Source organism: Giraffa tippelskirchi, chromosome 1, assembly GCF_054371585.1.
Source record: "Giraffa tippelskirchi isolate mGirTip1 chromosome 1, T2T-mGirTip1v1.2.pri, whole genome shotgun sequence".
In the NCBI taxonomy this organism is placed as follows: Eukaryota; Metazoa; Chordata; class Mammalia; order Artiodactyla; family Giraffidae; genus Giraffa; species Giraffa tippelskirchi.
Window position 1 is genome coordinate 22,849,085 of NC_137275.1, and position 17,522 is coordinate 22,866,606.

Below are 17,522 nucleotides of genomic sequence, written 5' to 3' on the forward strand. Positions count from 1 at the left end.
TTTGGTGGCGGGCAGATGGCCCCACAGGGCCCCTTGGCTATGGGAACACCAGGGACTCCTTTCATAGGGTGGCGCTGGGATCACATCAACCCGCCTGCCAACTAAGCTGCTGAACTCTGGGACTGTGATGGAGAACAGGAGAGAAGCTACCCTTTCAGCTGCCAAGGCTGAGGGCACTTTTCTTCTCCCTTTCGTGCCAGCCTCAGCCTGAACTTTCGATCCCAGAAACACTGGATATTGGAGGATCAGAAATGGGGTGTCTGGTATATGGAGACACTCACTAGCATTTAGATAATTCCCCTGGTGTGCACCTCTTGATGCTTTCCGTTTGAGGAACTGATGCAGTTCCAGTTTGGGGGTGTCTCCCTATAAAAGGGGGGTCCCCGTTTGTAACACGCTGCTTTGGACATATGTCGCAGGCTTGGTGGGACTCAAAAGTCATGTTTGGGGCATTCTTGCCATTTGGTTTTTGGATTTCTGGGCATCTCTTTGCCATTTGTTTTGTTTTCAGTAACTTCCTGCTATCATGGTTTGGTTTGGTTTGTTTACTTTGGTTTGTGAGCACAGACATCTGACCCTAACTGCTTGATCTAGAATGGGAAACACTTCCTCTAAGGTTTCATCTGAGTCCCCTAGGAAAAATCATAGATTACTGGTCAACCTATAGTTATGACAAATATTTACTTAATTGGAAATTAAAAGTGCTCACACACACATAAAAATTTTTTTTTGAGAGAGCTCTTTTTATTGTGTATGTAATTAAGGTGATTTTAAAAATGAAGGGGAAGCTGGCTTGGTAACTTTAAACAAAGACTTCCTAGAGGGAAACATGTTTCTATGCGTCTTTGAAAAATTTCTATCTGATCTTCCTAGGCTGTTCTATTGTGTGTTTGTTTGTTTGTGTTAGGCCTATAAGAGGTCTTTTTATAATTTATTGGTGGCCAAATGATGGGTTCTTTTAAAATTAGAGAAACTAGCGAATTATTAAATCTAGAGCACAAACGAAAAGCCTCTGACAACTCCAAGGTTTTCCTAGGAATGGTGGGATTTTGTCACATATGGAAACCAAACTTGGGGAAATTGCAAAGCCATTAGACCATGCTTTGAAAGGTGCAGATTCTGACATTTGGTTGAAAGTGTGTTATTTGCTCAGTTGTGTCTGACTCTTTGCGACCCCATGAACTGTAGCCTGCCAGGCTTTTCTGCCCATGAAATTCCCCAGGCAAGAATACTGGAGTGGGTTGCCAGGCCCTCCTCCAGGGGATCTTCCCCACCCAGGGATGGAACCCAGGTCTCTTGCATCTCCTGCTTTGCAGGCGGATCCTTTAGTGCTGAGCCACCAGGGAATCCTGTTTAAGAGGACATCCTTCCTTAAATGGAAGAGGAGCTTCAATAGAGAAAGCAGAGAGATGGTCTTGCTTGTCAAGTCAGTGCCCCGGAACCACCAGACTTCCAAATCTAACACATTGAGTTTTCTGCGTAGAACAGCCTTCCGTTCTGTTATAATTCCTGACTCCCATTCAGGGACTGCTACAATAGATTATGAAACTCCAACTCATCCTAGAACATTCTGGGATTATTATGGGAGCAACAGGGGGATATGTATTGAGAGCCCATAATTTATACGACATTGAGAAATGCACTTGGCATATATTGTCTTATTTCATGTCTACAGAAGAGCTTAAGTTAGGTGTGATTACCTCCGTTTTGCAAATTCAGAGACAGGCTGAGGGATTCAGTAACTTCTATCAGTTGTGTCCCACACAACCAGGAAGTAATAAAGTTGGATTTCTACCCAGAAGGATGTGAGTAACACGTGGTATTTACATGTAGGATTTATTTTAATTGCTCCAGGTTCAGGGTTTAACCTCTTTGGTTTTAGGATGGCAACTTGAAAACAAAATGCACTCTGTTTTTTTGAGGTTTTCTAGTTGTGACAGTTGCCCAGTTACCACCATTAACCCCATGGACGGAGGAGCCTGGTAGGCTGCAGTCCATGGGGTCGCACAGAATCGGACACAACTGAGCGACTTCATTTTCACTTTTCACTTTCATGCATTGGAGAAGGACATGGCACCCCACTCCAGTACCCTTGCCTGGAAAATCCCATGGACGGAGGAGCCTGGTAGGCTGCAGTCCATGGGGTCACTAAGAGTCGGACACGACTGAGCGACTTCACTTTCACTTTTCACTTTCATGCATTGGGGAAGGAAGTGGCAACCCACTCCAGTGTTCTTGCCTGGAGAATCCCAGGGACAGCGGAGCCTGGTGGGCTGCCGTCTATGGGGTCGCACAGAGTCGGACACGACTGAAGTGACTTAGCAGCAGCAGCAGCAGCACTGTATAGCTCAGGGAACTCTATTCAGTGCTCTGTGGTGACCTATTAATAGTTTTGGCTTCACTGTGTCCTCACTGCTGCACACGGGCTCTCTTTCATCGAGGCAAACTGGAGCTACTCTCTAATTGTGTTACACGGGCTTCACGCTGCAGTGGCTTCTCTTGTGGGGCACAGGCTGTAGGGTGCTTGGGCTTCAGTAGTTGAAGCACGTGGGCTCAGTAGTTGTGGCTCACAGGCTTAGTTGTCCTATGGCATGTAGGATCTTCCGGACCAGAGATTGAACTGGTGTCCACTGCATTGGCAGGTGGATCCTTAACCACTAGACCATCAAGGAGACTTGGGATAGAATCTTTAGTATACACCGTGGCATCTAAGTATTAGGTTGAGAGGTGTAAAGTACTGATCCTGGACTATTTTTACTTACAAAATTAGCAGTTTCCTGGGGTTGAATCTAGTAGGATGTTCTCTATAGTCTCCCTCAACTGCTCTCATTATGCTTCTTCAAAACCCTAGTCTGAGATATTGCAAAATCTAAATGAGAACTCATTTTCTGCCACTTTCCTCCAAGTTTCTGTGAAATTTCAGGTCTTAGGAAGCATTGTGATAGCCAGTTGTAGCAATTCATAGATTGGTTCCTGAATCAGCTTCTTCATGGGCCCAAGAGAAATGCACTCTGGGGCTGAGGGCCTGCTTTTAGGCAGAGGACAATCATAGGAAATTCTGAGGAAGTTAAGTTTACACAAAGCCCATGGCAACATTTAACGAAAAGGAAACCCTAGGTTCAGTTGTGGCATCTTTTCCCTGGATTTCCTGAAAAGTCTTTCTCAATTCTTGCTGGGTTTGCAAACGTGCTATCAATGTGCCAACAGAGCTCTGCTGATCACTGTCATTGGTTTCTCAGGGAGGACAGGCTTGCAGAATGCCTGGCCTCAGTTTCATTCTGACTCTGCCATTTTTCCTGCACCAGCCAATGAATTCTTATTTGGAACTTTGGTCAGTTACAGAGTGAGTTATGGACACAAATCTTTGTGCCCAGTGACTTCTTTGGTGGGCCAGGGGCTGAGACTCCACACTCCCAATGCAGAGGGCCCGGGTTCAATCCCTGGTTGGGGAACTAGATCCCACATGCCATAACTAAAGATCCCATGTGCCACAACAAAGACCTGGCACAGCCAAATAAATAAAAATAAATATTAAAATAAACTTTGGGCCTGCATATAAGGACATAGTCATTTTCATACTATTTCAAGTGTCCTGAGAAGGTTTGATGAGGATAAATACAGCATCGATGATCATCTGTTGCACATGGAAATTTTAATTATTCTTCTTTTCCTGGGGTTTCAACAGACGGCAAAAGAAGAACTATGATAATATGAGATCGGTAATTTATTCTTGATTTTAGCCTAAGTAGTGAAGGTCTCACAGTCAATCCCTTCAGAGGGATTTTCTCCAAAAAAAGTTTTAGAATGATTTTGCCATCTCCATGGCACTGTCTTATGTTGATGAGATGAAGAATCTAGTAAGACAAACACAGCAAATAAAACACAGACTGTCATTTATTAATACAAATTTATATAGTGGCATATGCTATTGGAGAAATCAGAAATTCATAACACACAGATTGGTATTGGAAATACAAAAATCATTTCAGTGTCAAGGAATCAGGTTGACAGCACCACAGATGTTTTACTCAAGTCTGAGCAGGTGTGTAGTATCTGAGAAGAATGAATACCTAGGGTACACCAAGACTGGATATCATTAAGATTGTGCAAACACATTCCCACACTCGGCATCTCCCCATAAGAATCTGCAGGAGGCCAGGAGGCCTGGGGCACAATTAGAGGGCAAAGGTGCAGACTCTTCTTTCTTTGAACCTTCACAGCCAGCATGTGATAGCAAATAGCAACCCCTGAGGGGCTTTTGTTCCTTTTCACCTAAAGGCATGGAAGGAAAGGTTAGTAAAATACACACAAGGCGTTAGTGAGCGAGTTAGAAGAATTGAAAGGAGAGCTTTGACTGAAATAGCATCCCAGGTCAGTCAGCAAATTCTCTGCTTCCTCATATGACGTATAAAATGAAATGAAAAATTCTTTATCGAAGAAGTACGTCTCCGCTTTACATCTCTGGACACTTCCTATTTCATATATGTGCGTCCACTAGAGAAGGACGAAGTGTATGTGGTGGGGGTGGAGGATAGAAAGGAAGGGAGGAACTGATCCCAAGGACTTCCCTTTCATACTGACAACTCACTATCTCATGGTCTGCATACGTGCAGCCCATGTCACTTGAGACCCTTCCACAGAGGCTGCTAGGAGCATGTTTAGATCAGCCTCCACTCCTTCCTGCACCGGCCCCCTTCTGCCTCCTGTCCACACTCTTCCCACCCATGTGCCCTGTTCAGTAGGATTGGAAGGGCCGTGCCAGAAGACTCTCCCAGCAAGTGGGAAGCTGCTGCTTTCATGTGCAAGCATTCAGGCATCTAGGAGTCGTGAGAAACAACAGGCTACATCAAAAGTTGCTTCATGAGTGACTGGCTCTGTCCTGGCAGAAATACTGGCAACCTTCTATTATAGGTTGTTTTTGTTTAGTTTCTACGTCTTATCCAACTCTTGGGACCCCATGGACTGTAGCCTGCCAGGCTCCTCTGTCCATGGGATTCTCCAGACAAGAATACTGGAGTGGGTTGCCATTTCCTTCTCCAGGGGATCTTCCCCACGCAGCGATCGAACTTGTGTCTCTTGCATTGGCAGGTGGGTTCTTTACTGCGTTGTTCTGGAGAGAATTCTGTGCTGGGCTGATGAACTCTCCAGTCACGAGACACCAGTTCTGGGTGTTCATGAGGCATTCCACCTCCAAACACCCTAGCAGGTCTCACACAGCACCTGAGCAGGCAGGAGAATCGGGTTCGGGGCCCAATCTCTCCAACTCTCCCTTCCCTAGAAACTTACACTCATCTTGGAATGCTCATCAAACTCTCCTCCAACTGTCCTGCTCAGGAGACTGACTCACAGGCTCACCTCCTGTTAACATGCTATTCCAGCTTCTCTGTTCAGTCCTCCTCAAGCCCATGCCAGATTCATGCCTGTGTCAAGTGGTGCTTCTCTGCCCCAATGAGATTATTTTATGATCCAAGTAGAAGAGAGTTTTTTTTTCTCTACTTGCCCTTATGATATTGGCACCATACTCTCTCTCCCCTGCCCTAAATTGACTCCTCTATCCTTCACCCATGACACCATTTATTTGTTCACTTAACACATATTCCTGGAGTGCTTGTGATGTGCCAGGCAATGCTGGAGAACCCAAGGCATGGCTCACACCCACCCTCCTCTCAAGGAGCTTGGACTCCAACAGAGATGCCTGAAACCTTATATGGTTCATTCTTTCTAGCTTTGAGTACCAAAGTGTTTCCAGTGTGGAATGTTCTCAGAGCGAGGCTCCACTCTAATACAAACGTTACACAGTGTGAATGCTCCGCGATTTGCTCAGTGGTGAAGGTGTGACTGGTGTCAGGAAGGGGAAGTGTCTTTTCCTTTCGAACAACAGAAAGGTGCCTCCAGTTCAAAACAACATGACACGCATGCTTATGCTTTTGCCAACTCGGCAGAAGCAAAACTGAACATAAAAGCAAGTGGTGTGCACACTATGTACGACATCATCAAGCTGCTATTTGAACACTAAATCATTTTAAAGCCATGTGTTCATGGCCTTGTCATGTGCTGTGCTGATATGGTAAAATAAGTGCCTGAGCTACCAAAAAAAGAACCCCCAAAAGAGAAATCCCTGAAATACTGTACCGGAAGCCATGCCTTTATCTGCTGAGCTAGTACTCTGTCTGCTGTGAGCACTAGCACTTTTGTGCAGTGAGTACCAGGGCATCCTCAACTCCGATTTTACTTGGGGCCTGAGCTTTCTCCTGATTGGCTTTATTCAAATGAATCACTGACTTCTCTGAAGCCCTAACAAAATAAAAGCCCCACAGCTAGCAAAGCACAGGGCTTGTCTATTACTGGACTGGGAAAAGCCTGGGGCAGCAGGAACTGTGGTAGGAGTGTCAAGCACCCATGGGCAATGCTGGCTAAAGGGGCACAGTGCAGCGATCTTGCCTGGCAGCTGTCCTGTGCCTGGGAGGATGTCTCCTGGCTGCAGTGCAAACCAGCCGGGCACAAGGACATCCCCCTGGGCCGAGGGTGCAGAGCATCACTGATGTGCTCTGAGACACCTGCCAGGTCCCTCCTTTCCCCCGGGTTTCAGTGCCTCCTCCATAAAGTGGGAGGGGGTTTCCCCCACGCCTGATGCCTGACAGGAGAGGCTGAGGTTTCTCGGAGAAATGCTCTAGTCCAGAGCAGTTTAAACCCCCAGGTGAAAAGGGCTGGGGATGCAAAGTAAAGTCGGAGGCTGAGGAGTGCAGGCTGTCAACTGGACGCATGAGCAAACATTATGTGCTGATTACCAGAATTCTGAGTGAAATCTGTGCTTCAGCAATGTGAACTCTGCTGTCCAGACACCCAGGAAGAGCGCAAGCAGAAGGGAGCTGGAACTGGGGATTGGGGGGTAGAGACCAAAAGCACCCCACCTCTCCTTTCTGCCTCTGAGACCTTCTGGTACATCCCTGTGCGCTCCCTCTGGTGACCTAAGTCCCGTCCTAACTCCGAACACTGGCTTTCCAAGACTAGCCTTACAGAAGGAACAATTTGCCGCTGCAGAGACTGTTAACGGGATCCACGGAAAGAACTCCTTCCATCCTCTGGGGTCTCAGTGGTTTTTTGTCTCATGAGGTAGCTCAGTTGTGAGTTGATGCGTGTGATGTATGCCTTCCGCCACTGAACGCTATCGTATTCCCTTTTTAATCGGCAAGATTATAAAAATACCAGTATTTTCCCCCCGTTTTATAAAAATGACTTTAGAAAAAAAAAAAAATACACGTGGGTCTCCTCCATTAAACTTCTGTTCCGTCCTGTAAATTGTTGTGAACTCTCACTTCCAGATTCAATTTCTTTACTTTAGCACCTTTGAACACGTACGTGCCCTCGGTTTCACCGAGTATGTTCACGTTGCGCACCGTGCAGTACTGCCTGTCCACGTTCTTCTCCACCCTGTCCGCGCCCCTCTTGGGCACGTCCACCTTGGTATTCAGAGGGTATTCCTCCAAGATGTCCCCCGTGGGCGGCTTCTTCCTCTGTTTCTGGCATTTCCTGGTGATGAAACAAGCCACCAAAGATACCAGAAGTAGGAGCATGATGGCAGCAAGGGCACTGCCGATAGAAGCCCCGGTTTGGGAGAGAGAAGCAGCTACAACTGGTTCTTGCATCTCCAGGTTCAGGGACTTCATATTGGTGCCATTCTTGACTTGGTCCCCTTCGTTATCATAGATGAGGGACTCGTCAAGGCTCAGCCAGCCACTGGGGTCCGCCAGATCCCTTCGGTGGCGCCTCAGAGGGGCCTTGAGAGAGCGCTGGACCCTGGGGCCTGAGATGGTATCAGGACCAATGATGTAGATCACCTGAAGGTACCACTGGTGTCCTGCTTCCACCTGCGGGAGGAGGAGACGGGGAGATGAACTGAACATGTCACTGACGCCCACAGACCACCTCTGAGGAAGGCACTGCCCATCACAAGCTTCCACAGATAAATGGTTTCAAGAAAAGCATTAGCTACACCAATGTTCACAGCAGCATTATTTACAATAGCCAACATACGGAAACAACTGGAGTGTCCATCAATAGATGAATGGAAAGAAAGATGTGGTATATATGCATACAATGGAATACTATTCAGCCATAAAAAAAAATCTTGCCATTTGTGCCAACATGGATGGACCTAGAAATTATTAGGCTGTATAGGCTGTGCTCAGTCACTTCCACCTCTTTGTGATCCCATGGACTGTAGCCCACCAGGCTCCTCTGTCCATAGGATTCTCCAGGCAAGAATACTGGAGTGGGTTGTCATTTCTTCCACCAGGGGATCTTCCCAACCCAGGGATCAAACCTGCATCTCCTGCATTGGCAGGCGGATTCTTTACCACTGAGCCACCTGGGTAGCCCTAGAAAGTATTACACTAAGTGAAATAAGTCAGTTAGAGAAAGACTAATACCATATGATTTTACTTGTATGTAGAATTAAAAAAAAAAAAAGACAAGCAAAACAAAATGAAAACAGATTCAGATACAGAGAATAAATAGGTAGTTGCCAGATGAAGGAGGGGGTGCGGGGCCAGGATACATGAAGGGGCACAAGAGGTACAAACCTCCGGCTATAAAATAAACAAATCATGAGATGTAATACACAGCATAAGGAATATGGCCACTAATACTGTAATAACTTTGTATGGGTACAGATGGTTACTAGACTTACCATACTGATCATTTCATAATGTATGCAAATGTAAAATCACTATATATCACACGTGAAACTAACATAACATTGTACATCAAATATATTTCAATTAAAAAAAAAAAAGGAAACTGATCCACTAAATAAAGAATCTTTTTTTAAAGTCATAGAATAAATCAGACTATCACTGGCCTCCTTTAAAAAATGTTGAGGTAAGACTATGAGTGGTGCATTTAAGGGTTAGGAAGTATGCCACTGTAACTGCAACAGAATAAATAAAGATTTTGATGAAGTATAGAAAGAAAAAGAAAAGCATTAGCAATGGTTGGTGTCTGAATAGAGAACTGAGCCAAACATTTTGGGGTTCTAGTCTATTTCCAAATTAAAGTGATCTTAGGGCAGATATTAATATTTTTTTCTGTTTCCCTACTGGTTCATGGAATAGCCCTAAGAATTTATCTTTTAGGGTTTCTGTAGCTTAATGAATGCTTATGATTTGTTGGTCTTTATTGACATAAGTAGAGTAATAGTATTAATAATCAATTTATTCCCAGTGACCTTCCACTGGTTTGTATGCTAATTTACTATTCATTGATGAATTTTAGCTAAAGTAGAGTCATTCAATAAAGATTCATTAAATACCTACTCTGTGCGTAATAAACAGACACATGACAAAAATTTGCTAAATCTGAACACTTTTTGGATCATCTTCTGAGTGGTTATGTCATCAAGCGTTTTATTTCCCTTCCATCTGCCGCCCATTGAGATCCTCCATGATTTTGAAATAACTTCTGAAGAGTGATAATAGTTCTGAAATCCAAGGTCATGACTTACTATTTGAAGACAGAGAAGAGTAGAAATTGATCTTGGAAATTCATGTTTATTACTGGAACTTAGAGTATTTTTGCTTATCAAATACTAGTAATTCTTGCCATTCTAAATCACTGGATTCTATTTATGATTTTGTTAAATATTTCCACATGCCTGTAAAAAACAGCTGGTGCTGCACAGAGCCATGATGAGACTATATGCGAATTAAAGAATTTTATTATTGCTTTGGTCTATTGGATAGATGATAAAATTTGGGGTGAGAGTGTTAGTTGCTCAGTCATGTCCGACTCTTTGCGACCCTGTGGACTATAGCCTGCCAGGCTCCTCTGTCCTTGGAAATTTCCAGGCAAGAATACTGGAGTAGGTTGCCATTCCCTTCTCCAGGGGATCTTTCCAACCCAGGGATGGAACCCAGGTCTCCTGTCTGAGCCGCTAGGGAAGCTAAGACCCCGATGCTGGGAAAGACTGAAGACAAAAGAAGAGTGTAACAGAGGATGAGATGGTTGGATGGCATCACCAAATCAATGGATGTGATCTTGGGTGAACTCTGGGAGATGGTGAAGGACAGGGAAGCCTTGCGTGCTGCAGTCCATGGGGTCACAAGGAGTTCGACAGGACTTAGTGGTTGAACAACGGGAAGTTTGAGAACAATAAAAAGACCTGCCAGCAAGAATGCTATAAAAAGAAACTGCCATTGCAGAGATGATGTCATCTTCCTCTTTGTAACCTTTAAAGTGAATTGATGCTCTACTTCTATTCTTCCCACCACACTCACCTTATACAGCGCATCTACCTTCAGAGTAAATCCATCCACGCCTGGCATGCTGCTGACCACGTGGAAATCAGGCAACTCGGAAGCAAAATGGGCCTCAAAGGGTACATCATGAAAGTACTTGTCAGTTACCTCTGGCTGACTGCGGTCCTTGGAGTTAGAAGAGAGAAACACAAGATCTAGCAAGATGGAACCACTGAACTGGCAGCGGCGGTCTCAGGGAGGAGGCAGTCACCGTTTGGGTGCTGCAGGAGCCCTCACCTGAGCCTTAAGTAGACTGCTGCCCCTGGGCACCCACTGCCCTCTTGGGGAGGACACTTAGTGGCCTCTGTGATCTTGAAACATAACAAGTTAAGATAGCCTAGACCAGCAATTCTCAAGCTATGTGTCCTCAGGACTTAAAAATTAAAGAAGTCTCAAAGGTTGCATTTTATGTGATTTATATCTATCAATATTTACCGTATTAAAATTAATACTGTGATATGCTACAATGAACAATTTTTTTAAATGAAAAAACAGATATTTACTAATTCATTTTAAGAGAGAAATGAGCAACTCAGTACATGTTAACATAAGTAACATATTTTTTAGTGAAAACACCTATATTCATATCCACCCAAAAAGAGAGTTGGCCTTGTTTTACATTTTGGCAAATTGCTAGAAAAGAACTAGATTCTCATAATTGCTTCTATTTTCCATCAGTTGTGATATGTTGTTTTGGCTGAAGCATGTGAAGACAATCTGGCCTCACATAAGCGATGTATTAATAGCTGGAAGAAGGAGAAATGTTTGAATAACTTTTTCAGATAATTGTACATATTCTTTTTTGATACTAAATCAAACCTCAAGAAGTGATGTTTTTTAAAGATTAGGCACAATACGAAGTGTGATCCCGTATCAATAAACCTGCATGCTCTCTGCAATTGTGAGGGAGTGAGTATGAAAAAAACAAGCAATATCATATCATCACGAAAGTAGTTTTGACCGCACAGAGACCCTGAAAGAATACTGGGGATATTGAGGGGTCTCTGGGACACCCTGAGAAATACTGTCTTAGACTTTCCTCTTCCTAGAACATCAGTGACAGCTTGTGTTGTTGAAATGGAGCAGGACCCTCTGGTCCTTGTCCCTCCCCTGCCTCCAAGTCCTCAGTCTGCCCTTTGTCTGTGGAAAAACTTTGGCCAAAGAATAGGTTTAATCAGAGAAGTGAGAAAATGCAGAAACAAAGGAAAACAGCCAAAGGAGACCAAATAATAATAAAGTAGTTACTAACCACAGTCAAGGACCTTTAGCTCCTTCTCAAGGGCTATAGATTATATTCTGAGCCATATCCTGTGAGCTGTCTTGTAGATACTGAAACCCTCAACAGGTGGAAGAAGTTAAGTACATGATGACCAGACTGTAGCCATGATACAAACTGCCACAGTTCTGAGATTGCAAAGAAATGGAAACAAATGAACTCTAGAACTGAAGACTAACAGTATTCAAGACAATCAAGATGACTCTGGTCAGACCACTGATGACTAGTTTCAAGATGACTGTCAGAGCTGACCATTCTGTTTCTGCATGTAACCCCCTCCCTCTGTCTATAAAAGCTCTTGCCCCCTGATTGTCAGGGGGCAGAATTGGCCTTTAGACATGCATCTGCCCTCCCCCTTGGTTGTCAGCATCCAAAATAAAGTAAACTTTCCTTTCCACCAACCGGGCCTTTTTATCGGCTTTTCAGTGGCAAGCAGCCAGACCTGGGTTTGGTAGCATTGTTACCACCATAACTATCACTAGTTTTGTAATATGTACTAGAATTAAGCTCAGGGAGACAACATCAACAAAGCAATAACAGTATCTGTAGAAACCATCAAGGGTGGGGTTCTTTGGCATTAGGCAAAATTTATAGCTGAGGAAATCTATCTGTGTGTCAGCCCTTTAATACAAACAGCATACCAGCAGCAGGAATCTGTGTTTCAGATGTTTGTTCGGCTGAATGCATCCATACTGTGGCCCTTCATTGTAGATGGTTCCTGTGGGATCAAAGAAAGGCACGTAGCCATCCTTTCCAGTACAAAGATAGACCTTCTCCAGCTGCAGCTTGTAAGCAGAATTAAGGTTTTGCTCTGGATTCCAAAGTACTCGGCCATAGAGGATTTGACCTGAAAAGATTGCAAGGCATTAATTAGGTCAGACTTCAAGAAAGAGGAAAAAAAACGTGTCAAGGATAGGAAGGCTTTAACACGCTTCTTCAGAATCAAAAGTATGAAGAGCTGTGGGGTCCCTTTGCCCCTAAAATACACATTCATTCATGCATTCTTTCCTTTAATCAGTAAATGTTCTTGAAGTATTTAGGGTAGGGCAAGCATTCCCTACGTGCAAGGGATACAAAGGTGAGTGAGACACAGCTAAGAGGGCAGAAATACAAGTGAAGCAATTGCTAAAAGCAGCTAACATTTATTGAACTCATACTCCTGGCGAGATACTTTACTAAGTCCTTCCCATGGGAGAACTCAGGTGGTGCTCACAGTTTTATAGATGAGGACATTGAGTGGTGAGGAGATTTGTTCAAGGTCACAAAGCCACCGAGCGGTGAGGGTGGGATACAAAGTCAAAGGTGCTTGGTTTGAAAAACCCACACTGTTAACCACCACACGATATCATTACCTCACCACAGAGGAAGGTAAACAACATCAAATGAGCATAGCGCTGACAATGAGGGCATAGCACAAAAATCTGCCTGGAGAGAGCTATGGAAGGGTATAAAGAGGAGATGACATTTGAGGTTGTCCTGAACCATGAGTTGTCATCTGGGGCATCTGAGTGGGGAGGGAGAGGCTGCAAGAGCATCCTAGGTGAAAGCAAGTCCATGTACAAAATACGGAATGCTGGAAGGGTACCAGTCCTGGTGTAGTTACTTTTTCCTGGTTCCTGCTAGGGCATCAAATTCATTACCTACAGTATCTTCTTTAGTTCTCCCAAGAGCCTAAGAGATGGGTTCAATTAGTGTCCCTATGTTAAATGACTTGCTCAATGTTTCGTATCTGTGACACGCAGGAGGAGGATGTGAGCACAAATCCGTCTGACTGAGAATGCTCATCGGAACATTTACTGTGGCACCAGGCAGGCCAGTGATGGGGGCGGGCGGGAGAGGGGCTCTGGGAAAATTGATGAACTGTGCTGAGATTCTGGACAGGAGTAGTAGGGAACACAGAAAGATTTTTGGCTGTGCAACATGGCATGGAGGATCCAAGTTCCCCAGTCAGGGATCGAACTTGTGCCCCCTGCAGTGGAAACAGTGTCTTAAGCACTGGACCACCAGGGAAATCCCTGGAATGTTTTAAATATGGACTTAATATCAACACACCTGGAGTTTAGAAACATGGAGAATAATGACAGAGAGACTGGAGGTACAAGTAGAGAGTTATTGTAATGCTCCAGCAAGAAATAGGTATCCAAATATAGCAGTGAGTATGTATGTCAATCCCAGTCTGCCGATTCATTACATCGTTGCAAAGAAACTATAATCCAATTCAAACAATGGTAAAAACAAGCAAATGAACGAAAACATAGTGGTGAAGCAAGGGGCTTGAGGATTTCCCTGGTGATTCAGTGGTAAAGAATCTACCTGCCAATGCTGGAGATACGGGCCCAATCCCTGGGTCAGGAAGATCCCCTGGAGAAGGAAATGGCAACCCACTCCAGGATTCTTGCCTGGAGAATCCCATGGACAGAGGAGCCTGGCGGGCTATAGTCTATGGGGTCACAAAGAGTTGGACACAGCTGAGAGACTAAACAATAGCAAGGGGACTGAACTCAAGAAATGCCTAAGAGTTGGGACCAGTCATCATATTACCATCAGGGATGGGGTATAGGAGGTAAAGGAGAAGTAGAGGTTAGCCCTGAGATCTTTGGCTGGCCACCTAGAGCTTGATGATGCAGTCAGTGGGGCAGTGAATGTGAGAGGAACATGTCTAGGGGGAGACGAGTCCAGTTCTAGACTTCTCAAGAAAACCTATGACAAACCTAAACTGTGTATTAAAAAGCAGAGACATCACTTTGCTAACAAAGGTCCATATAGTCAAAGCTATGGTTTTTCCAGTAGTCATGTACGATGTGAGAGTTATACCATAAAGAAGGCTGAGCTCCAAAGAATGTATCCTTTCGAACTGTGCTGTTGGAGAAGACTCCTGAGAGTCCCTTGGACAGCAAGGAGATCAAACCAGTCATTCCTAAAGGAAATCAACCCTGAATATTCATTGGAAGGACTGATGCTGATGCTGAAGCTCCAATACTTTGGCCACCTGATGCGATGAGCTGACTCATTTGAAAAGACCTTGACGCTGGGAACGATTGAGGGCAGGAGGAGAAGCGGGGGACTGAGGATGAGATGGTTGGATGGCATCACTGAGTGGCATCATTTGAGTCTGCTCAAACTCAATGGACATGCGTTTGAGCAAACTCAGGGAGATAGTGAAGGACAGGGAGGCCTGGCATGCTGCAGTCCATGGGGTTGCAAAGAGTCAGACATGACTGAGCAACAGAACAACAACAGCAAGGTGTCTGAATGACAGCACTTGGAGAGGTTTGGTAGTTTCAACCTGTGTGTGGAAGTGTGGAAGTGAAGCTCAGAAGAGACCAGGGACAAGGTTAATTTTCATGGAGCAGCTGTGGAGTAGCAGGAGCTTAGGAAGTTCAGAGGACAGGGAGGAGCCAAGCCGTGGGGGTGACCAGAGGAGCACTGAAGTGAGACCAGAAGGAGCTAAGCATGGAATGTGGAGACAGCAATACTGACAGGGCAGAGGATGGAGGGCCAGAGAGTGGGAAGTGGTCAGAAAGGCAAGATGGCATCAGGTAAGGCTGGTGCAAAGGAAACCAAACAGAGAACAAAGTGTCAAAATCCATAGGTTTGGTGTCATTGACAAGAGAGAATTCTGAGCCGAGGTAGGACAAAGCCAGCCTGCAGCAGATGACACAGGAGTGACTGGGAAGAAGGGCCATGGGGACAGTGTGTGTTCTCCACTCCTTCAGGAAGATTCTCAGAGAAAAGAAAAGGAGGACATGTGGGCTGCAGTTTGAGCGAGAGGTAGGGATGAGAGATTTCTCTTATAGGATATATGTTTAGGATGAGAGAAAAAAAAACTCAGATATGAGCAAAAGATTAAATGTAAGAAAAAGGCAGAAGAGAGAAACTGGAAGAAAAGATAATTGGTTGATTCATCTACAGTTTATTCATTCAACAAATACTTTTTGAGCACTTAGGCATTGGTGGGATGACATGCAAATTTGATATTTAATCACAATCTGTGTTCTAGTGGGAGAGACAGGCAATAAACAAGTAAAGAAATATGATATTAAAAATTGTGACAAGTACTATAAAAAATGAACAACATTTAGTGAAAGTGAAAGATATGAAAACCTATATTAGATTGACTGGTATGGTCAAAGCAAGTCTTTTGGGGGAGGTTAGCATTAGATAGAGACCTGAAGGAGAAGAAGGTCAAGGGAGCCATGTCTGGAGCAGGGAGAGGGCAGAGGAATCATTTCAAGTAGAGAAAGCTTGCTGAAGAAGACATGGACGTTTGGTATAGTTTTGAGGCTGGTAGGCAGTCATATTGCAATCTCAGGAACTGAGAGATGAAGCAATTCACCCAAAATTAGACAATGCATTAGAATCTGGCTAGAAGCCCCTGTGTTCTTACGACTCATCAGCACCTTCACACTTACCACATTGTTGATTATTATAGAATATGATCTTATTTTGAAATTACCTGAAGGAATAATATGAGTCTGTTCCTTGACTAAACACTGGCTGCCCTGGAACCAGCCGTGGGGGACTCTTCCCTGGAGAGCTGACTGAAAACCGACAAGCAGAGATACTAGGAGACCTATCCGAAAGCTTCTGAAGTCCAGTGGAGTCTCTGTCTTGGGGTGAAGGAAATGCTTACCTTTTGAGAAGGCTCCTTTGTAATCCATTTCTGCCAGTGACATATCAGAAGTGTTGGGGTCCATTAGGAACACCTTCTCGTTGTTGCACAGCTGAAATTCAGTATTGAGCGAATACACAACAGGGACAGGGCGGTTGGTCTGCTGGAACGCAATGGGTATCAGGAATCTAAATGCAGAAAAACAAGAGCTCCTTGAGAGTAGGATTGATTTTTCATCAGTCATTTGGGCTGCCCTCCTGTTCCCACCCTGCTCTTTGCTGTAGGTGCTAAACATTTAGTGAATAAAGAGATGGGTACAGGAAAGAGTCGAAGAATTGATCCTTTTGAACTGTGGTGTTGGAGAAGACTCTTGAGAGTCCCTTGGACTGCAAGGAGATCCAACCAGTCCATCCTAAAGGAAACCAGTCCTGACTATTCATTGGAAGGACTGATGCTGAAGCTGAAGCTCCAGTACTTTGGCCACCTGATGTGAAGAACTGACTCATTGGAAAAGACCCTGATGCGGGAAAGATTGGAGGCAGGAGAAGAAGGGGACAACAGAGGACGAGATGGTTGGATGGCATCACCAACGCAATTGACATGAACTTGAGTAAACTCTAGGAGTTGGCGATGGACAGGGAAGCCTGGTGTGCTGCAGTCCATGGGGTTGAAGAGTCGGACATGACTGAGTGACTGAACTGAACTGAACTGACAGGCAAGAGACTTTATTTAGTTCAAGTTCTTATAGGTTCATCTGCTCTTTGGAGCAGGAATAATCTAATTGGTCTTTAGACTCTTCAACACTCTTTGCTTTTCCTGGCCCTCTCATTCTGGAAAGCCCTGAGGTTCAAATTGAGATTAGTGGTAATGAATTTAGTTTTCTGACTTTGACCTTGACAAACCTTCTACCGGAATGCTCCCTCCTCACCTGCTACCACCCTTTGCCAAGAGAACTCTTACTATTCAGATCACAAACACCACTTCCTCTAGGAAGCTTATCTTCTTTCTCTTCTCTTCCAGGCTGGGTCAGATCGCTTATCATTTGTTCTCAATACACTGTGCAGTTTTTTTTTCATAGTACTTATTGTGGCTTGCTATTCTATTTAAATATGTGATCAAAGTCTGATTCACCCATTACAGTTTCCATATCTATCTGCTCACCACTGTACCTAGCCAAGCTCCTAACACATATATTTGTTAAAGAACAATGCACAAGAGGATGAAGTGGTTTGATGGCATCACTGACTGAATGGACACAAATTTGAACAAACTCTGGGAGAGAGTGAAGGACAGGGAAGCCTGGCATACTGCAATTCATGGAATAGCAGAGATTCAGACG

General features: G+C 44.5%; 1 protein-coding gene across 1 annotated transcript in view; it reads right to left on the reverse strand.

The window, feature by feature from the left end:
- Nucleotides 1–3,876: 3,876 nt before the first annotated feature.
- FRAS1 (Fraser extracellular matrix complex subunit 1) overlaps nucleotides 3,877–17,522 on the reverse strand; it is a 502,478-nt gene continuing 488,832 nt past the window's right edge. Inside the window, exons 71-74 of the mRNA XM_081584176.1 lie at nucleotides 16,205–16,371; nucleotides 12,213–12,418; nucleotides 10,275–10,421; nucleotides 3,877–7,868 (exon numbers count right to left, since the gene is read on the reverse strand). Coding sequence (XP_081440302.1) covers nucleotides 7,275–7,868; nucleotides 10,275–10,421; nucleotides 12,213–12,418; nucleotides 16,205–16,371 — 1,114 coding nt within the window. The 3' untranslated portion in view covers nucleotides 3,877–7,274. The remainder of the gene's footprint in view (nucleotides 7,869–10,274; nucleotides 10,422–12,212; nucleotides 12,419–16,204; nucleotides 16,372–17,522) is intronic.